The 21549-nt window shown below is 45.1% G+C and overlaps 1 protein-coding gene across 1 annotated transcript in view; it reads right to left on the minus strand.

Moving 5' to 3' along the window:
• ITGA4 (integrin subunit alpha 4) overlaps window positions 1–21549 on the minus strand; it is a 911072-nt gene that overhangs the window by 591763 nt on the left and 297760 nt on the right. The window contains exon 10 of the mRNA XM_069616079.1: window positions 8557–8665. Within this exon, the coding sequence (XP_069472180.1) occupies window positions 8557–8665 (109 nt within the window). The remainder of the gene's footprint in view (window positions 1–8556; window positions 8666–21549) is intronic.

Below are 21549 nucleotides of genomic sequence, written 5' to 3' on the forward strand. Positions count from 1 at the left end.
GTACAGGCAGCCACCACAAAGACTGTCCCACAAAAGTCTATTCCATTGTCAGAGGGCAAAAAGAGGAAGCAAGTCTCTGCAATACGTACTCGGGAGGAGCCACTATTCCTGCACAAGTGAGGCTCACGCACAGCCCGATGTAAGTGTAGCAGCCGTCAGGGCCTGCCATTCCCGGCCCTCCAGGACCTCACCTCCAAGGATGTGGGGGGGAGCTCACACACACCGGGGGCCCACCACCTCACACGCCCCGGGCAGCCCGCAGTACCCGCAGGGGACAGGCACATGCTCCAGCGTAGTACACCAGCGTGATGACACCAGGTAGTACAGTCCGCCAGCTCCGATCATGCTGACCAGGCCTCCTGCTGCACACTGACCATTCTTTGCAGAGAGCAGGATCACGGGGGACTGCAGTGTTTGGGCCCCCGCAGTACGGCAACTCGTCTCAGCGACCCTCAAGGCACACATCGGTCACCCCCTTACAAAAGGAGTTATTGAGCCTCTCCCCTGCAGCACGCCTGAATTTAGCAGATGGCAGATGAGGCGGAACTTGCACCACTGTCGCACCCGGGCTCCAGGGCCGCCAAGGCACATATGAATTCCCCGGTCAAGTTGGCACCAATTTGTGCCGGGACTGCAGGTCGGTCCTGGGGCAATCCCATGCCGGTCCAAACAGCAGGATGGTGGGGTGCAAAGGCCCTGGTGGTTTTATAGGTCCGGATGCATTAGGCCGCAAAGGAGCTCTGAAAGCACACATCTACATCATGTGCCAGCTCAACAGCACCCCAGGTTTCCTTCCTTTGAGCATCTCAAATGGTGAAATTCCTGTAGTGGAATTAGGAGTTAATCTATATTCCACAACATCTTCAGCTGCCTTCCTCCAATGACGTATCTGATACTATCCTTCATCTCTCCTCTATCCCATTAGTCTCAGGACAGAACTGGCCCTATGCTCTATACCATTCCCCTTAAGAAAACTCTCCATCTCATCTGACACTAACTGCACACCATTGTCCGTGATGATAATGGAAGGATATCCTTCCCTTCTAAAAACATCGTCCAGAAACTTGATAAAGTCTTTCGTACAAATATTTTATACCCAAGATGTCTCTACCCAGTGAGAGCACATGTCAACCAGTACAATGCAGTCCCTTAGAATTCCTTGACTCCGTACTGGCCCTATAATGTCTAAAGGTATTCATTTTCACAGTATCGGAGGAATGGAGATGAGAGCCATTGGTGCTACTCTCATTGTGCAGCCTTTGCATCTTCCTCACACTCATGACAATCTGTGATTAACCTTTCTACCTGTAAATCCAGACCTGGCCACTAGAAATCATATCTTAACATTTGTTTGGTGTTTGTCATTCCCTGATGACCTCCATGAGCCATTGCTAAAATCTTTTCCCTAAGTCTGTCCGGAGGAAACAACTTATCTCCCCTCATAAACCTGCAACCTTTGACATGAAGCTCATCAAACACATGCCGCACTGCATCAGGAATGAATCCTTTCCTTATTTGGCTGCTCTTCACACCACATTCAATCCTCTCCTGATGGCCCTCAAAACAATACCCTTCAGCATAGTCTTGTGCCACTCTTCTTCTGATACTCCATCTTGATTAATTTCCAACACTTGATCTTCTATGTCATCATCACTTTCCTCTTATTATTCAACTATATTCATCAATCTAGCAGAAAATCTGCAGTCTTGTTCCTTACTCCTGGTACATAGTCCACTTTTCAGATGTAATCCGGTCAACCCACTTTCGAATCCTAGAGGAGACTTTATACAACCCTTTAGTGGTTAAAATCTCTTTCACTGATTTATGATCCGACCTAACAATGAACTTCACACACACCACAAAAATGGACGTAGTGGATCTATTGCCGATTTAACCACAAGTAACTCTTTCTCAAAAGTGGGATACTTTCTTTCTGTCTCCTTTAACACTCGAAATGCAAAAGCATTGGTACAATCTTTCCCGCCACACTTTTGGGATAAATTCACCCCTATTCATGATTGCTGGCATCAGTAGTCACAACACTTCTCTTACTCGCATTATAACTATATAATATAGGGTCAGTACTTTGTTTAAAGCCGGCTTGATGTTGAGAAATCTAGCTTCACACATACTCCATTGGAACTGCACCCCTTTCTAATTCAGCTTCCTCATATTAACAGATTTAGTTGATAACCCCAGAATAAATTGAGTCATACTCAGCCATTCCAAGAAATGACACAACTTGTGCTTTCTCACAAAGACTAGGAAAGTTAGAATACCATTTACTAACTCTATTTTGGGTCTAATGTCCTGCTCAAATATTTCATGCCCTAGATATTGTATCGCAGTTCTGTGAAATTTACACTTTTCATTGCTAAATTTTAATCCAGACTCCATAAAAATAACGAATACTTTCCACAACTTCATATCATGTTATTTTATTGTTTTCCCATAAACCAATGCATCATCTTGGAAGCATAGAATTTGTCAACATCATGGAAAAACTGATGCATGACTTTTTGAAATATTACTGCAGCAGACACCAAGCAAGCGTTTACATTGGAATAAACCCTCTGGAGTAATAAAGGCAGTAATATGTTTGGAACCAAGATGTAAAACTATTTGATGATATGCAGATCTTAAATCCAGAGTACTTATTGTGTAAGCTCAAATGGTGCCTAACATTTCCATAATTTTAGGTAAAGGATGTCTGTCTGGTATAAAACAGCGATTTACTGACCCTAAGTCAATACAGTGGGCCTCATCCCAAGTTGGGCGCTAACCCCGGAGGTATTACCGCTGGGGCCATTAGCCCTACCGCCAAACCCCCCGGCGGTATTAGCACCGGATCACGGGTTTGGGCCCAATGGGGAATGTTCGGAGCTATTAATGCCGGCAGTATTACTGCCGCGGTAATAGTGCTGAAAATCAGCAAAATCGCAGCAGATTTGCCCCAGCTCATAGCTGGGGGTACATCCACCAAGCCTGTGATTTGGTGGACCCTTAAATGCGGCGGTAACAGCGTTACCGCCGCATTTAAGGGTTACCGACAAACTCGTGATGAGGCACAAAGTCTGAACTTGCCATTTGACTTGTGTACAATCACAAGAGGAGAACACCATTCTGAAGAAGTGGTTCTTTCTATAACCCCATTCATTTCCATCTCTTCAAGTTCTGTTTTTACAGCGACTCTGAGATTCTTAGGTACAGACCTTAGTTTTTGCACAACCAGAACTGAATCGATTTCATCCTAATCCTGTGCATGCAATCCTTGAGAAAACCTAACTTTTTTCTAAATACTACACGGTGTGCAACCTCATTCAACGTACCTCTGTTAGTCCCATCAACAGCATACACCTTCTCTTCAGCACATAAGCATCACATTTTATATGCAACCTCTTCTGATGAGACCAGCTCAAAAGAGGATAACTACCTTTATCAGAAGCATACACCTTTCCTTTTAGCTAACCCATCTTTAAATTGCATTGTGATAAAAAAAAAATACATCCTACTAATTCATCACACCTACCTCCGTACGTCACGGGTCTGATATCTACTTTGTTCAGTTTACACTTCCCTTGTAAAGTGGTTTCAAAAATCTTCTTGGGCACCAAAGTATATTTTGCCACTGAATCCATGACCATTTCAACATCCTTCACTTGAATCCTAATGGTAGCCATTAGCTTTTCACCATTGGCATCCCCATCCACATTAATACCAATGTTATCTATCACTCATCAACACAATGACCAGACACACTCCTTTACCTAAAACAGTTAGTTAAATGACGCATCTTATTACATTTTTAGTATAAAGTCATAACACCAGGTCACTTCTCACTGTTGGCAAAGTGATAAAACTGTCACAGTGTAAAACAAATTCCTTTAGTCCCCATCTTCGTTCTCTTTGAATCTGGGTACTCTTCTTTTTAAAGTTTGGTTTCGTTCTATCCAACCTTTTGCCTTGTACTGCAAAAACGTCCATCTCTTGTACATCTTCCATCATTTATTATGTCTGATTCTGTCCTCTTTTGCAATTGTTTGCCACATTTATGTGTATGTTCAACTTTCTTTTGTGACTCTGCGCACTTCATAGCAAAAAGATTCCCAGATTTTTCTATCAGAGCATTCTAACATATGTTGATTAAAAGTCTCTCATTTCGCGTGATTCCAAATTCACATGTGACTGCTAATCCTCTTAAGGCTGTGATATATTGCCCCACAGATTCACTCTGTTGCTGCTTTCTCTTCCCCAAGTGATATCTCTCTAACACTATGCTTATTGATGTCTTATAATGCTTGGCGAGCATTTCTATGCACTTATATTCAGATCAACCTCCCGCCCTCCCGCTTCGTTCTCAACCAAAGCTGGTACATTTTCACATTTTCTTGACTAGTTGCCCAGACAATTCAATAGTAAACATGTATTCCTTTCACTTGCAGTGTTTAGCCCATGTACTGCCAAAAGATAATGTTCAGAATGTTTTTTCCACCTTTTCCAACCTGCACTGGGCTCACCTTCGGTATCTAAAAAAATAACTTGGTGGTGGTACACTTTGTGTTATGCCAATGTAGTTACTTCCAAATGCAGTGCACCTTCAGCTTATTCTACGCCCTTTTTTTAAAAAACAATGGTACATTCCTATATACGTGTATCTATTCTTACACGTGAGCAAGTGTAGTTTTGGAAGACACAAGATGCCAAATCACCAAGGAAAGTATTGAAGTAACAGTACTCGTACATAGAAAGCCAAAGTACTGCAACGAGGAAGAGGTAGAGAAATGCGCAGTGTCAGGTATAATTTTGGTATATCGGTTGTTAATGCTGGTGGCCACAGTAACCATGAAAAGAATAAACAGAATAAGATGGCCGCCACACATGGCACGTCAAAAGGTACCTTACTTAATATGCTGTGTCGTATACTCTGGTTGCTACAACGACCCAACACCTGCACATTGGGTGAACAGATGTACGTTATGCCGCGCTTTCACACAGCGACTCAAAAATTGCAACAATGACCGAAGCAGGCTCCATGCTCCAGTTCAGTCAGTTTAGCCATGAGCACCCAGTAAATGGCTCAATAAAACTTGGCCTTACTGTACCAATGTTCTCTGATGCAGAAAGGTGCCTTAGCCCCCGTGGAAAACACCACAAACTCCCTTGAATTCTGCATCTCCTCTGTAAACCTGACACCTCCTAATGCAGCAAGCAGCTTCAAGACATAGCAAACTGCACGCCAGATCGACTCACGACGCAGATACTCAGTGGGGCTCCTGCAGCGAGCAGCTCATCGCCATTGACATGATGCAATGGACCAGGTGAATAAAGTTCCTTCTTCTTTGTATTCGGTGTACATGTTACGCCCCACTGGCATCATCCAGCGTTCTCTCTCCTGTCCCTTCTCGTTTCTAATGATGTACATGCCAATACAATAGAATGCAGAATACTACACAGTGTTTTATCCTATTTTGTAGTGTGCATGGCTTCACCACAGAGTTGCTTCGCCTTCCACCGCATAACAATGCCTGCCTCTGTAGACCTTGATTCAGATGTATTTCCCATTTGGCATATATAAGCATATATTAGAGAATCGTCTCACTAAGCAAGGCGGCTTTAGCAGGTGGAAGTAGCAACAGTAAGCAAGATATCTCACCCTGAACCGTGTGAGAACCGTGGAAGTCAAATACACAGCAGGAACCGTAATGTATCTTAACATGTATTCTGCCATTATCAAGATTGTGCTTTCCCAGGCATGAGAACATTGTATCTGCCTAGCTTGTATGCTGAGAAACAGGATAGGGAGTCTTTGCCGCAGTAGAATTAATCGAAGTACATTTCGTCAAATTATTTTCATCAGATTTGGCTACTAAAACATGTGGGTACCGGGTTTAGGAGAATAATGAATGTAGAGGGACTAACGGCGCTAAGGGGGGTCTCCCCCACATATTTTTGCACCAAAATCCTCCTGTAAAAATCTACTACGATGAAAAAGATTGAACCAGATGACATAGGACCCTGAGAAACTGTGAACAGCCTCCCGAATTATTGGTGCTTGTTGATCTCATGCAATGCCTGAACCACCTCTTCCATTGAAATACACGTATACTCTCCTGTATAAAAGCACTGTGCACCGAGCCTCGTTCTACCGTTGGGTTGATGTGTGTCCCATGTGTGTTGGCTTTGATGACTGCTATTAAAAACATTCACGAATCCACCTGAAGAGTCTGTGGTTGCTATTTTCCATGACACAGAACTATATTTAGAATCTCAACATCAGGGTCCATGCATGTTTCTATGGCACCCTAGGTGAAATGCCATTTTGGCTCCTCATCAGCCTCACAATGTAGACACATTTGATAATTTTATGATCAAATTGGTGCCCATGTTGTCCTTTTCTGCTCACAAGGCAGCCACCTAAAATTGTCTTATGTTAGCCACTGCTCTGCCCAGTGTAATGTGTGCAGCAAACTGGCTATGGTTCTAAACAAGTGCCCAGTTCATGTATGATTCATCGTTCTCAGTCCAATTGTCCACCTTGACATTATGTTTAATGTTCAAAGATATTATATGGATGGCAAAGTCCTCCCTTCTCCGGTTACATTTGCAATATCAACCATTTACGCATTTGAAACAACACACCTCCGCTTTGGGGGAGTCTTGAAAAAACTTAAATCAGAAGTAACATCTGTACCACCACACCTCCAGTCACACTTAATAGTGTAATTTTGTATATTTATATAACACTCCTCTTTAGTTGGACGTACCCCTGTAGGCTAATTTTACCTTTGTAAGTCATCTGTTTTCTTGTAAATATTTTGTTTTTCAATTTTTTTTGTTTTGTCCCTGGTATATGTCCCTCTTTTTACACCCTCAAAAACGGGGTCGCTGCTTGTTCTCATCTTTCTGCTACTGTCATCTGTAAATGCCTCTGCCATCTGTAAAGGTGTGATTGTAAGTCATTTGTGATGGAAATGTATTTATTCCATTCATTATTTACATTTATTTCAGCGCACAAAACCCACAGGGATCTAGGTGCTGGTTACATAAAGTGCATAGTACAATTTGCAAAGTGCAAGAATACGCATATTGGTTACAGGTGACATACGAGTGTGTGTGCAAACTGTCAAAGCCTCACCTCATGGTATGGGGGGGATACATCCGGCCTGCAGACAGGCAAATGAGACAAAGTAGGTATGAGTGAATACAGACTGGCAAACCCTCACCTCATGGTACGGGGCTAAATCAGGCTGCAGACAGGCAAATGAGACAAAGTAGGTATGAGTGAATACAGACTGGCAAACCCTCACCTCATGGTACAGGGGCTACATAAGGCTGCAGACAGGCAAATGAGACAAAGTAGGTAATAGTTGCAGTTTGATAAAACACAGAGGCAGTAGGGGGCTGAATGAAGAGCCAGAGTCAATAGTTACAGGCAGGAAAAATGCAAGGCAGCACAAGGCTGAAAGAAAATTCCAAATCCGTGGTTGCAGGCAGGTTTGAGTGCAAGATACCGCCCTAGGCTGACGAGAGATAAGGGTGTAGTTGGTAAGGTGCGCATGCTAGGTTAGACTGTTGTGGGATTGTGAATGCGAAATTTCAAACAAAGTAGTATAATCCGATGTGAAGGCGCTTACAGTCACCCCTTGCTGGGGTACCATTAAGTATAGTAGGCGGGTGGGATTGGAGCAAGTAACGATGATGGCAAAATAGCGAGGTTGGCCAGGCGCAGGCCAGCCAACCTTGCCCTGCTCATGAAGGGTAATGCAGGTGAATGTGCGGCAACTTCCTGGATGCAAGCTGCGAAATGTCAGGATACGTTATCGGCTAAAAAAGTAGTGCAATATATTTGTAATGAGACCAAAGGAGACGATCGCATGGCTCACTTGTCTGCGGACATCCGTTGGCGATCAGTGCAGCAGGAGATCGTAGGGCAAGTGAATCAAACATTGAACAAAAACATAATCAGGCGTTAAGGCAATCAGCAAGTTACACCAGTGAGTGGCAAGGCGTGCGGCAACCTGCGCACCGGCCATTGCCGTAGCAGGGCCAGACAGGGGTTGCTTGAGGCCTTAGGGTCTGGTCTTTGTTAATGGCCGGTGTTGACATCGCAATTCTTCAAATAAATACAAATACAAAAATTACTTCCGTACTGGGGTACCAAAAACGATTGGATAACTATGGTGAGAGCATAGACACTCACTGTGAATTGCAAATGCCAAATTAAGTTTGTTACGGGAGGTTTTTAAAACAAACAGACGTTTTATTTTTTTTTCTCAGCGCAGCTCTTTACTTTGCCAGAATGTTTGTGAGATTCGGTGATATAGTACAAAGAGAAACAGAATTTGGCATTTGCCTTTGTCAAATTTTGATAAATGGTAATTTTAAAAGCAATTCACTAAAAATAAGGTTTGATGAGAACAATTGAAATCTGCCAAACAATGTTCTAACAGTTTCCTAAAGCCTTACTTGCTAAATTTTAGTAAGATAAATATTAGTTAATATTTTCATAATAGGAAAATAGGCATCATAATAAATATGAAATTATTCTTGAAATACCCTCAAATCCATCACTATCAATGTCTCCAAGATTTGCTATCGTTTCTCCAAATCGAGCTGAATATGCGTCACTTCCTCGAAGCTCAATGTTCATCTCTTGCATCGTTCCCTTGAGGAGAGAAAAGCAAATATAATGATGTTGACATGGGCCAATATTTTGTAAGAAATGATTGTCAATTGTCAAGCAGCGAGTCAGTTATACCTGCTAAAACAATACCAGTAAACAAATACAATCTTGATTGATACGTCACAGTTCATTAAAAAAGCAATCCCAAATGAGCAGGCTGTTTCTGCAAACTCTTTCTCATGCTCAAACACTGGATTATATATCTACGTCATATAGCAGAAGCTGAAAGGCCTTTACTGAAGAAAACATGTTCACATAGATTTCAGTCAAGAATATTTTTGTTCAGGCAATAAGAACGAAGGGGGCAGGCAGTCCCTGTTAGTAACAACTCCTTTCCCTGAATTCAGGTCAGCAATGTACGCATTACACCATTACCAACAGCGACGGGCCACCTTCTGTTTTTTTTTCTCCATTAGCACCCGCTACAGAAAGATGTGGGTGCTAATGCCTGAGGCCATCAGAGATTTTCAGTTGGCACATCTGGATGAAGGTAGTCTGTTTTCAGTTTTTGTTATGAATTCGTCACGATAACTGAGTATGTCTAACAGTGATAGGATGCAGCAATGAGGAATTGGATATGGCAGCAGTTATGTTTTATTGTTATTTTGTTTAATGCGTTTGCACGCTTCTCTCGTGGGTGCTAATTGGAATCCTCATTCGATGTTAGCAAAGAGCGAGAGTCAGAGGCTGCAATGATGAGGGATGGGCAGATCTTTGGCTACTCTCTACACAGGCTCTGCTCCAGTAAATACTGCAAGAGATCCTTCTAGCCTGCTTGGTTGAGCACTCTCACCACGATACAAATTGGAGTTCATACTTAGGGGTTCCAACAACATCTCATGGTTTGAATTAATACTAGAGATTAATTGACTTCTTAACCTTTTGTCCAATCTTAAATATCTTGTATTGAACTATAGAGGACTGCAATGAATTTGTACTCAAACCATGAGGCTTTTTATGATTTTCACTGAACTTGTGTTTAGTAGAATACCCACAGTCCCATCCATGTCGTGTATTGGACTTTAAAGAGTTAGTGTTTACAGAAATAAAAGCATCCATAAATAAATTAATAACTAAACAGCAGGCATCCTAAGTGTCCTGGGGATGCTTATTTAGCTTTGGCGCATTTTGGTGGTGTACCCACCAAAATATCTCCAAAAACATTGGTACTGTATATGAAAAGGGGATTCCAGGAGCAGTGTATGGCGTTGGCATGGCAACTTGCCAAAGCGTGCCGATGAAATGGCCGAAGTACAAGCTGGGTCTCATTTTCTCCCATTTGATTGCCCTTGCTTTTTGTCTATTTGACGTGCTTTAATGAGTTCCAAGCAGCCACGGAGCTCTGGAGGAGTGATCTGTTTTTGAGAGGAGACGCCTGCAAGCCCGCAATTGGCTGCTTCCTTCCCTGGTGTTGAAGGGACTCTGAATGCAATCTAGGAATGCAGTTGTGTAAAGAGGAACATTCTGAGGAAGATGTGAGATGTGACACCCATGACATGCAGAGCTGAGTGAAAACAGGGAAATTTCTGCACCCCACAAGGTTCAGTACCCTAAAGAACTGCATCCAGACCACACATAGCTCAGTGGGTTGAGTGATTGCAGCTACAAACTGCGTGCAATATGTTCTATGTACAGATATAAATAACAATTAATCAATTTACGTGTTTTAAAATGCACGAAGGCGGCTTGTGAATAAGCACTGTTTACGCAAATTAACATTTGTGATGCGTCCGCTGCCCCCTTGGCTATATGATCCCTGCAGATACTGGCCCAAAAGGAGCCACGGGAAATATGCATAGTTTGTTAACAACACCAATACAGGACCTGGTAGACGCAGAAACCCTACAATGCACGGAATACAGGACCTGGTAGACGCAGCAACCCTACAATGCACAGAATACAGGACCTGGTAGACGCAGCAACCCTACAATGCACAGAATACAGGACCTGGTAGACGCAGCAACCCTACAATGCAAGGATTTACCTTGCATGAATATCTCTGTGCCGTTTTCTCTCTCTCTGTCTCTTTCTCTCTGCTGTCACTCTCTGCGCTGCTGCTATATCTGTGTGCTGCCTTTCATCTGTCTCTCTCTGCACTGTCACTCCTCTCTTCCTGTGCTGTGACACCTTCTCGCTCTCTGTGATGTCCCTGTCTGCTTTCTCTCTGCATTGCCACCCTCTCTACGCCCTAACACTCTCTCTGTGTTGTCTCTCTGCGCTTTCTCCTCGCTGTTGTTCTCTACGTGCTGTCCCTCTCAATGCACTGTCTATGCTCTCTGTCTCTCGCAGCGCTGTCTGTCTCTCTCTATGCGCTGTCTGTCTATGCTGCCTGTCGCTCTCTCTGCACTCTCGCCCTCTGCTCACTCTCTCTTGCTGCGCTCTCTGCGTCCTATCTCTGCATTCTCTCTCTCTGCGCTCTCTCTCTCTCTCTCTCTCTCTCTGTACTGACGCTTTCTATGCTGTCCCTCTCTGCGCTGTCTCTCTCTTTCTGCGTTGTCAATATCTCTCTCTGTACTGGTTTCTTACACTCGCACCCTTACTTGCTCATATTTCCTCTTGATCATCACCCTTGTACCCTCTATGAATGGTCTCCTCTCTCCCTCTATTCACCTTCCTATTCTATTGCACACCTACACCCCCTATGGCATCCGCCTTTGAAACTTTGAATTCTTCTCCATGCCCCCTGTTGCCTATAAATGCCAAATGCAAAGAACAACAGGAAATGACAAATGTATTGGCAATGCCAATGCTTGCTATACTAGTTAACGCTCGCTTGGAAAAGGAAAACACACTATTAACATGCGGGTACGTGTCCTCATTTATTTCTGTGTATATTTTTTGCAGGATGTAATGTAATGTAATGTGGTCATAAATAGCGTACGTCTGCCAATTATGTTGGCCTCACTGTGCATGGCTCTGTGTTGTTGATTCCTGGCTTTTGGTTGTAGATTTCACTGAGATTAAGGTGCGGACCACTGTCATGCAACAGAGGTTCCATGAATCAAATTGGTTTCCCACAGATGGTAGCGCCAAGAGTTTCCAAAAATTGCTTGTCTTAAATTAGCCCAAATTTCTGGTGCACAGTTGTTAGACAGTTGCTATTATTTTCCATGTCTTTGAAAGTGGTTGGTTCAAAGTCTTGAGGTATGTCTGAAAGTCAAGTGGTTCACTTCCAGGTGGAGAGTAGGGTGCTCCACAGTTTTGTGGCCAGAACTGAAAGAGAGGATCCTCCCAGCCATTTCTTGTTGAAGTTTGGGACTAGCACCAGCGTTGCTGGACCTCAGTGTTCTGGAAGGAGAGTAGTGTTGAAATGTACTTTTGAAGGGTGAAGGGCCACCTCTGTACTGTTAACAATGGGCTACGTACAATGTTTTGAAATGAAGCCCTTTTTTTAATGGGTAGCCAGTAGAGAATACATAATGCTGGTGTGATATTTTCAAATCGCATAATTTTGAGTAGTCTTGACGCAACATTCTGAACTCTTTGATGTTTCCTCATTAGGTCATCTGGGAGTCAAGATAGAGGCTGATTGCATAGTCTAGCTGGATAGTATTAGAACAATTATGGCCATGGTCCTGTAGGTGAATGTTAAGTAAGGTAAGATTGGGTGTAGCACGCGAGACTGGGAGAAACAGCTTCTGACAATGGCTTTTACCTGTGGATCAAAAGTGAGGGTGCTGGCCATGGTCGTTCCATGATTCCTTACTGTGGTTGATGGCATGCAGATATGATGTAAAGATTCAAGGAACAGCAGCAAGCCAAATATCACCCATGATGCAATATGTCACCAGGAACATGGCATGGCTGCTTGCCCAAAACCTAGCTTCAAGTGGGTCTGGAAAACAATGCAGTGTTTTGCCGCTGACCTTACTGAATTACCGACAGCACCACCAGATGGTAGATATAATGCAAAACAACATAATCAGAAGCACCACTGAATAGGTTTAGGGCAAACTAATAATGTTTGCATAGGGTCACACCATGGTGTGGCCCAATAATAGTGTGCCATACCATAGTGGTGTGCTGCATTGTGAACAACATACCCAAGTAATTGTACATCATGGCAAAGCCTGTCATCTGAATGATCAGAGCAGGTGCACAGATGTATTCTCCCTCAGGTGACCTGTTACATTGTAGATTGCCCCTCCCATGCAATATGGCCAGATTTGCTATTGCTGGGGCCAGTATGCGGGTGGCCTAGTGCTTACAGCGCGTGTTAGACTGGAAGTGCCTTGCAGTGGAAAGGCCCCCCAGAAGAAGGTTTGGGTTGCTTCCTTCTATTCAGGAGAAGCTTCTGTTGTTTCTTATTTATTGATCGGGTTGTCCCTTGGATGGCATCAGGGGCAGGTATGGAAGTAGCAACCACACCTTTCATGCCCCAGCCACATCCTTGTGTCATAGTGAGTTGCAGCTGTTTAGAGGTATCAACCGACTCCAGAGCCGCCAACAGACTGGTGGCCTCCACCTGCGTTACCACGTTGGGAAGGCCGGCTGTGTTGGCGGTGAAGCGCCCATTCAGTGGTGATGGTTTCAATAATCGTAGCTGCAGCTGAGGAAGTTGCATAATTTGTGCTTCCTAATGATAGTCACAGACTCCCATCTGACATGCTTGCTCAGTGTGCGTGGGAAGGCCTTTGCCCCCTTGGGAGTTGGCATACACTCTGCATAGGCTCTTTGGCGGTCATGTTCTTCTATGCTGCCCATGTTTGGGGCTAGATGTGATGTGGCAAGGCATGATGGCCCTGCAATGGCGCACATGAAAGACCATTCAGCTGGTTCAAGAGTCCTGGGAGAGAGTGGATCACGTGACGCACGCCTCTCTGTGGAAATTACACAGGGAATGACGCTGCACGAGTGTAACACAGCAGCACTGGTATGTGCATGCGCACAGATGAGGACACATATTTGTGCGGGGGTTGGAAATCAGAAATGGGCTGCACCCACAATCCTTTAAGAGCCAATCGTAGCAGCAGATGGTTAGATGGCAGTCTGACCCCATGTGAACTCGGTACTGGAGTCATTCTAGTGAGTACAGCCCAGACCGTACCTCCACATGTATGTCTGGGATTTATAAAGCACACATCTAGCTGTGAGGCGACACGGTGCCGTGCATATGGGGGCGCACCTGGGAGGCTTCAGGTAAGGGTGTGGTGTTAAAACAGTCAGTTATACTTACAACACATACATGTGTGATGCCGTACGGTTCAACGCAAAAACTGGCGGACAATATTGAGCAAAAATACGGTGTTCCTCCCTTATAACACCTCAACGCCTGTTGTGCTCCAGCCATTACCAATGAATGCACGTGAGTCTTCTGCATGCATAGCCGGGGTAAAGCACAACCCGAGCAGAGCGCTCTGCATAGGGGATGCACCGTGCAGGTTACAGCTGCTGTGTGGGGGAAGCAAAGGCAGCTGGCGTGGGTAGAGGCAGCAGGCAATGGGGGAGCTGTGTGTCTGGCTATTTGTCATGCAGGCACTTGGCGCCCTGCCACGGTATCACTGCAAATGCATTAGTATGTCTTATTAGGGGCACAGAAGAGACAAAACTGTGAGCATACTAATACAGCAGCAAGTTTGCTGCTCGTACAATAGGAAAAGGAGCAAACAGGTTTAGCTCCAATCAGTATTATCCGCAAACAGGTTTAGCTCCAATCAGTATTATCTAAAAATGGCAAACCGGCAAGCGTGAATCAGGCTGTTTTACTTACTATAAGTGTTGCATAACGTGAAAAGCAAGGCCGCGAACACGTTTCTTTTTATCTTATCCAGAACACGCACTACACAAAACAGCCTGACTTGTTTTTGCCCAGTGCAAACGGTTTTGCCTCTTCGCTGGGTTCTGTATTAGAAGCGTGTGTTCAATGTCTAGCACTGGTACAGATGTTAGATACTCTGCCCCACGTCTCTGGCGCCCGTGACACCTGCTGTGCCAGCACGTGGCCTCATACTGATTTCTGAGGATGCCGTTATGCACGTCACACGCACGCAAAAGTCAACATTGCGTAATCTCCCACTTCCTCCTGCATCTGCCGCAAACCATGCACCGTTTCACGTTCTTCACTGGGCACCTGCACTATTCTCCGCTGTCCTACTCTATGACAATTGTTAAATGTTAAATGTTAAAGGTTTTTGTACCGCGCACCGTCACCAACAGAGTTGGTCCCCAGGCGCTCTCGCAGATCTGTAAATGAGAAGGTGGGATGGGTTAGTAGGTGAAGCGGGAGTAGGATAGTGAGAGGAGTGGTGTTCTGTTGGCAGCTTCAACTCGGTATACACCGGGTGCTGAGCTTTGGTGCGAGTATTGGGTCGATGCCAGTCCTCGTGTGCTGTTGGTGTTGCTTATGTGTTGTTGCGGTGTTGTGAAGTGCGTGCGGGTTGTTGTGCGAGAGATGCTTGTGTGAGATTTTTGAGTGAGACAAGTCTGCAGAAATGCTGAGTTATTTTGTTAGAGGTGGAGCTGTGCCTCTCTATGCTTTCAGCATGGAGCATAGCTTGTGTTTCCATAGCAAGAACTGACATCCAAAGTCTCGACAAATAAGAAACCTTTCCAATAGGTATTCTATACAAATAACAAGGTTTCCCCACATGTTCTGAGGATTCAGTGGAGGGAGCAGTTCACTGGCAGCATTCTTTCAATGGCGAGGACCTTTTGTGCCTCTCTTATGCCACATGCGGCAGAGTGCTTCTCTTTTGTGAAAGTGCTAGAGTTGCTGCTGATTCCTTTCTGTTGCACACTGTGTGCCACAACAATGGAGTCCTGGGGACAAGCACATTGCAGTGCTGGCACGCGCAGAGGAAACTCTCAGCATCCAGCTCACCTGCCAAAGCCACATCCTGCATCTGAGCAGAACCCATGCTCATGTATTCTGACTAGAAGGGCAGGGCACGGAAGAGGCTATTTACTCAGGTGTTTGCTGTAGCAGGTGCAGGATGCACGCATTCACATCCCTTTTGTGAATAGAGAATTCGGGGGCGCAAGTCCCCTGCTCTTGCGCAATCTCAATGACACTAGGCCTAGTAAGATAATTCTCTATGTCCTACCTTTATTTCCCCTCCCTTGACTCGTTACGCCTTGAAACACTTGTGTATCGGCGCATTCTAAATGTTATATCATAGAAATGCCATATGATATCATGAGACGCGCTAAGACATCGCATCCGTTGCGCCAAAATACGTTTTGAAGATCTGCCCCTGTTTCTTTTAGCAGAAGCAGCTCACACATAAGGAGATGTACCCAATTCAGTGGAGTCTGTGGGATCCAGATGAGACTGAATTGCAGAATCAAGGATGTGATGGGGACAAGTCGCCAGAGAAGGGCTGGGCGGCATCACGCAAGGCTGGTGTGCACCTGTATTTGTTGATTGCAGAGGATGAATCTGTCTCTAGCCGGAACACGTACATAAGTCGCAAACAGTCAGCAGGGCAATCCTGAGTCATGTGCCTCTGGGAAATGAAAGGTGGTTGCGGGCCGGTGCGCGAAGTAGGGATGGCGGTACCGCGCTACCTGTGACGTGACAGACACATAATGCAAAACAGGTGCAAGCAGCTAGTAATGTACAGTAGGGTGAGAAGCGGGCACGTCAGGGGGAGGTGAGATGTGGGATAAGCTGGAGGAAGCCTGTTCTCGATTAAGAAGGTGAAGCTTAAGAGAGGATTTGGATGAGCGGATGGTAGAAGAGGTTTGTATATTGAGGGGAAGGGATGGCCAGTACATATTTACATTGCACACATTTAGAGTCTAAGGCACAGGAGACAAAACTACTTTACCCAGAGTCACACAATATTGGATCAAGAGACAATTTAGACAGCAACTCAGAAGCTTCTTTGATATGTGCTTGAAGTGATAGGTTCACACGCATTTGTGATAGAGGAACTCAACGGCTCAGCCCTGTTAGGTTGTCCGCTCCGGAAGCCTGCCTTAAGGCGCCAGCATCAGTGGCAGCCTGCCTTGGTAGATCCATAACTCCAGACTATGCTCCCCATATCCAGCAGAAACAGGCCTCGAAATTCTGCATCAGGCCATCGCACTTCGCCCCCACCTCGCAACTAACGATAGCTGGTGGAGTTGGCAACATTAGGGCAGCTGGCCTGAGGGCCCATTTTGGAGCACATTGTACATTAAGAAGCCCCGAGTTCTGTGGAACCTTGCTTACCAGGCAGATAGCATTTGCTCAATCTGTTTCTAGACTGAAATCAATGCCCACTCCTTTGTGCCAGGTCACACTAAGCAGACAGCCTTATCTGGATCAGTTCCAGTCAGGGTCGGACTGGGCCAGAACATTGTCTTAGGCAGCAATGAAAAAGTGCCCCACGGTTGCAAATGGCCATTCGTTCCTTTTGTGACACTGTTTGAATAGTACCCAAGGGGGAGTTTTTTTGATAAAATGTGATGCAAATTGTGCATTTTAAAGAATATTTATTCAGCAACACTGATCAAAACTACATAGTGAAGTAACTCATCAAACTGGCCCCCATTGACCAGAAAAGTGGCCCACTTTGACCAAAGAAACGGGCCCACATCAGAATGTTGTGTTTCTGGTTCAGCCATGGGCCAATTGCCCTATAGGCCAGTCCGAGCCGAGTTCCAATGTATTCAGCACTCCACTGGAAAGACCAGTATACTGTATTGTTAAAGAGAAAAAAGACTGCTAAACTCGTGGGTATCCGAATCCTCTTTGTCTAATATCTTGGGAAACTTAGACAGCTTAGAAGGTTGAAAATGTGCCTGTCCGGGACCTCCATGTTAATTTGGGACCCAAATAATAGATATATTTCAAATACTACAGTCAGAATCCTGACTGCAAATCCAGGTGCTGGGACAGGACCTATCGGCATTGAGTGTATGAACAGAGCCATTAAATGGGCTAGAATATCTAAACTTTGACCTTGTTAAAAAAAAATGGAGCAAATCGATTTAGCACCTACTATGCTGCTTGTATAATGGGGAAATGTAGTGAACACATTTCTTTTTATCTTACAAAGCAAACATACTACACACAATAATCTGATGCATCTTTCCACTATTTAACATATTTTTTCTCGATACTACAGATTGGAAGAACACCTCTTTGCTCTATTCAGTATCACCTAAGCAGCAACACGTGTCCTCAATGCCTCAGGGTTGTTTGTGCACTTTACAAAATGAAATAAATAAATAAATAAATGCATTTCATCAATTATTAGCACAGAGCAAATGTGATGTAAACTGGACCCAGCGAGGAAGGAGATGAAGGCCCTAGAAGCAGTGTGATGGCCATAGCCAGTAGTCTCAATCAAAATTAAGTCTGCACCTTCTACAGCCATCCCAGTATATCAAGGCCATTGTTTGAGTATTCATGGAGCAAAAATAACATCGAACAGGAGCGGGCACAGAGCAAATTCCTGTGGTACCCCGAGCAGATGTCTGATGTCTAATTTGACATACATGCATGCTGGCTCCTATCAGACAGGACTAATATAATCAGGTAAAGTCTGACCTCCCCATTCCAATAAGGGATTTCAAGGGATTGACTATTTCAGTGTTAGTGCCCATGGTTGAAGGGAATAACAAGGCTTAATTTAATAGAACCTGATTTAATTCCGCAGAGTGAAGCAATGGCGTTAATTAAGGAGTGTCAACGTACATCATTCCCTGTTAGTGCCCCAACAGCAGAACATGCCTTGCGGCACCCGGTCGGATGGCTGGGCGTCTAGAAATTACCATTGTTTCAAAGGAGGGTGCAAAAATGTTGCAAACTGGAGAAGACATCTAAATGTCATTGAACAAAAAACACACACACACACACAAAGGGCAGAGCAGAGTGTGCAACATACTAGATATTTGGAAAGAGAGGGAGAACAGATGCTGAGGGGAATGGAGGAATTGGGAAATGGAGGCAAGTGTACCAAGGGATAATGAGGAGCGACTAGTGAATAAGCCCAGGGGATGCAGGAGTTGCAGGCGGAGACAGAGATTATAGCGATTGAAAGGCAATGGCAGGAGTGGACAGGACACAGCAAAGGGGAGCAGAGGGCCCACTGCCAGAGCAGAAGCAGGTCCCTTGCCTTCAGCCAAAGAATCCTTAACATTGCAAATTGATATCCGGTAGTCAGCGTCCATATTTCATGGATTCAGACTTGCCGAAGGGAAGCCAACTTCCATCCGTGGTTTCTAGAACAACGTAGTAGAGAGAGTGGAATGGTCTACTGAAATCAAGGCGTCTTGATTGCCCTCAACCTAGAGACATTGTTTCGCAGGCATCCACAAATATCTCTGTGCCTTGAAAATAGGAACAATACTGACTGCTGATCATAAAGAATATTCACATACAAGATGTAGTCCCAGATTTGTTTTGTATTCCTTTTCACCAGTATCTGGCACTGTCAGCCGTTCAACTTCATTATATTGCCTCCAGTTGTCACATATACCTGCCCAGGTATTATACTGGATCTGTTACTCCCTAAGAATCTAGACTCAGGTGGTGTGCATGCCTGCTTTGTCTTTCCATTGCAGTCTTGCCACTGTGAGGTCGTGAGGAGATCCTTACTGCTCCTAATCCTCTTACATGTATCTCTATGTCTCTCTGTCACTAGCCCACTCTCATTTCAATTTCTGATCTCTAATTTTACATATTTTCAGATTCTCGTTGCCCTTGCTGGAAATCTAGTGGCAACAGCCACCATGCTGCATGCATGTCTCTCAGCGATATGTGGATCCTCAAGGATCTTGATGGAGATCTTGAGGCAGCAGCCACAGTGCTGCATGCATGTCTCTCAGCGATATGTGGATACTCAAGGATCTTGATGGAGATCTTAAGGCAGCAGCCACAGTGCTGCATGCATGTCTCTCAACGATGTGCGGGTCCTCAAGGCTGATGGAGATCTTGAGGCAGCAGCCACAGTGCTGCATGCATGTCTCTCAACGATGTGCGGGTCCTCAAGGCTGATGGAGATCTTGAGGCAGCAGCCACAGTGCTGCATGCATGTCTCTCAGCAATATGCGGATCCTCAAGGATCTTGATGGAGATCTTGAGGCAGCAGCCACAGTGCTGCATGCATGTCTCTCAGCGATATGTGGATACTCAAGGATCTTGATGGAGATCTTAAGGCAGCAGCCACAGTGCTGCATGCATGTCTCTCAACGATGTGCGGGTCCTCAAGGCTGATGGAGATCTTGAGGCAGCAGCCACAGTGCTGCATGCATGTCTCTCAGCAATATGCGGACCTTCAAGGATCTTGATGGAGATCTTGAGGCAGCAGCCACAGTGCTGCATGTATGTCTCTCAACAATATGCCGATTCTCAAGGATCTTGATGGAGATCTTGAGGCAGCAGCCACAGTGCTGCATGCATGTCTCTCAACGATGTGTGGATCCTCAAGGATCTTGATGGAGATATTGAGGCAGCAGCCACAGTGCTGCATGCATGTCTCTCAGCAATATGTGGATACTCAAGGATCTTGATGGAGATCTTAAGGCAGCAGCCACAGTGCTGCATGCATGTCTCTCAGAAATATGTGGATACTCTAAGGATGTTGATGGAGAACTTAAGGAAGCAGCCACAGTGCTGCATGCATGTCTCTAAACGATATGTGGATACTCAAGGATCTTGATGGAGATCTTAAGGCAGCAGCCACAGTGCTGCATGCATGTCTCTCAGGAATATGCATACCTTCAAGGATCTTGATGGAGATCTTGAGGCAGCAGCCACAGTGCTGCATGCATGTCTCTCAACGATGTGCGGGTCCTCAAGGCTGATGGAGATCTTGAGGCAGCAGCCACAGTGCTGCATGTATGTCTCTCAACAATATGCCGATTCTCAAGGATCTTGATGGAGATCTTGAGGCAGCAGCCACAGTGCTGCATGCATGTCTCTCAGCAATATGCAGACCTTCAAGGATCTTGATGGAGATCTTGAGGCAGCAGCCACAGTGCTGCATGCATGTCTCTCAACGATGTGTGGATCCTCAAGGATCTTGTTGGAGATCTTGAGGCAGCAGCCACAGTGCTGCATGCATGTCTCTCAGCAATATGCAGACCTTCAAGGATCTTGATGTAGATCTTGAGGCAGCAGCCACAGTGCTGCATGCATGTCTCTCAACGATGTGTGGATCCTCAAGGATCTTGATGGAGATCTTGAGGCAGCAGCCACAGTGCTGCATGCATTTCTCTCAGCATTATGCAGACCTTCAAGGATCTTGATGGAGATCTTGAGGCAGCTGCCACAGTGCTGCATGCATGTCTCTCAGCGATATGCCGATCCTCAAGGATCTTGATGGAGATCTTGAGGCAGCAGCCACAGTGCTGCATGCATATCTCTCAGCGATATGCCGATCCTCAAGGATCTTGAAGGAGATGCTGCATGTGTGCCAGTTAACATCATTCGGATTCTCCTGAACACTTAATGCAGATCTTGAGGCATGATGATATGCAGATCATCACAACCCTTTATGGAGATGTTGGGGCAAGAGCTCCAGCGTTGCATGCATGACTGCCAACTCTGTCGTACCCAATAAAAGCAACTGGCTCAAGTGAAACGTTAGTCATCTTTAGGGATACAGGTGAGCTCTGGGGTCAGAATCCTAAATTGCACAGGCCTTAAACTTGCTGCTGTAGTTATGTTTCCCTCGCAATTGTGATTTCTCATTGATCCGCATGGAGAACGTGGTTGCCAAATCCTGCTTTTGCCACCTGACTGTGTTTCATACCGTCGTTTTGCCTTTCAGTCCTTTTTATTTGTTTCAGCAGTGGCCCAGAGTATGGTGGCTACCCATAAATGGACAAGCACAATGCCTGCCTATTGCCAATGCATTCTCCAATGTGGAAGGATGGTAAGATATGTGAATATATTCCACCAGTGCTGCTCTTATTGTAGTGACTACCCATGA

This window comes from Ambystoma mexicanum, chromosome 9, assembly GCF_040938575.1.
Source record: "Ambystoma mexicanum isolate Mex_15411 chromosome 9, UKY_AmexF1_1, whole genome shotgun sequence".
Lineage (NCBI taxonomy): Eukaryota > Metazoa > Chordata > Amphibia > Caudata > Ambystomatidae > Ambystoma > Ambystoma mexicanum.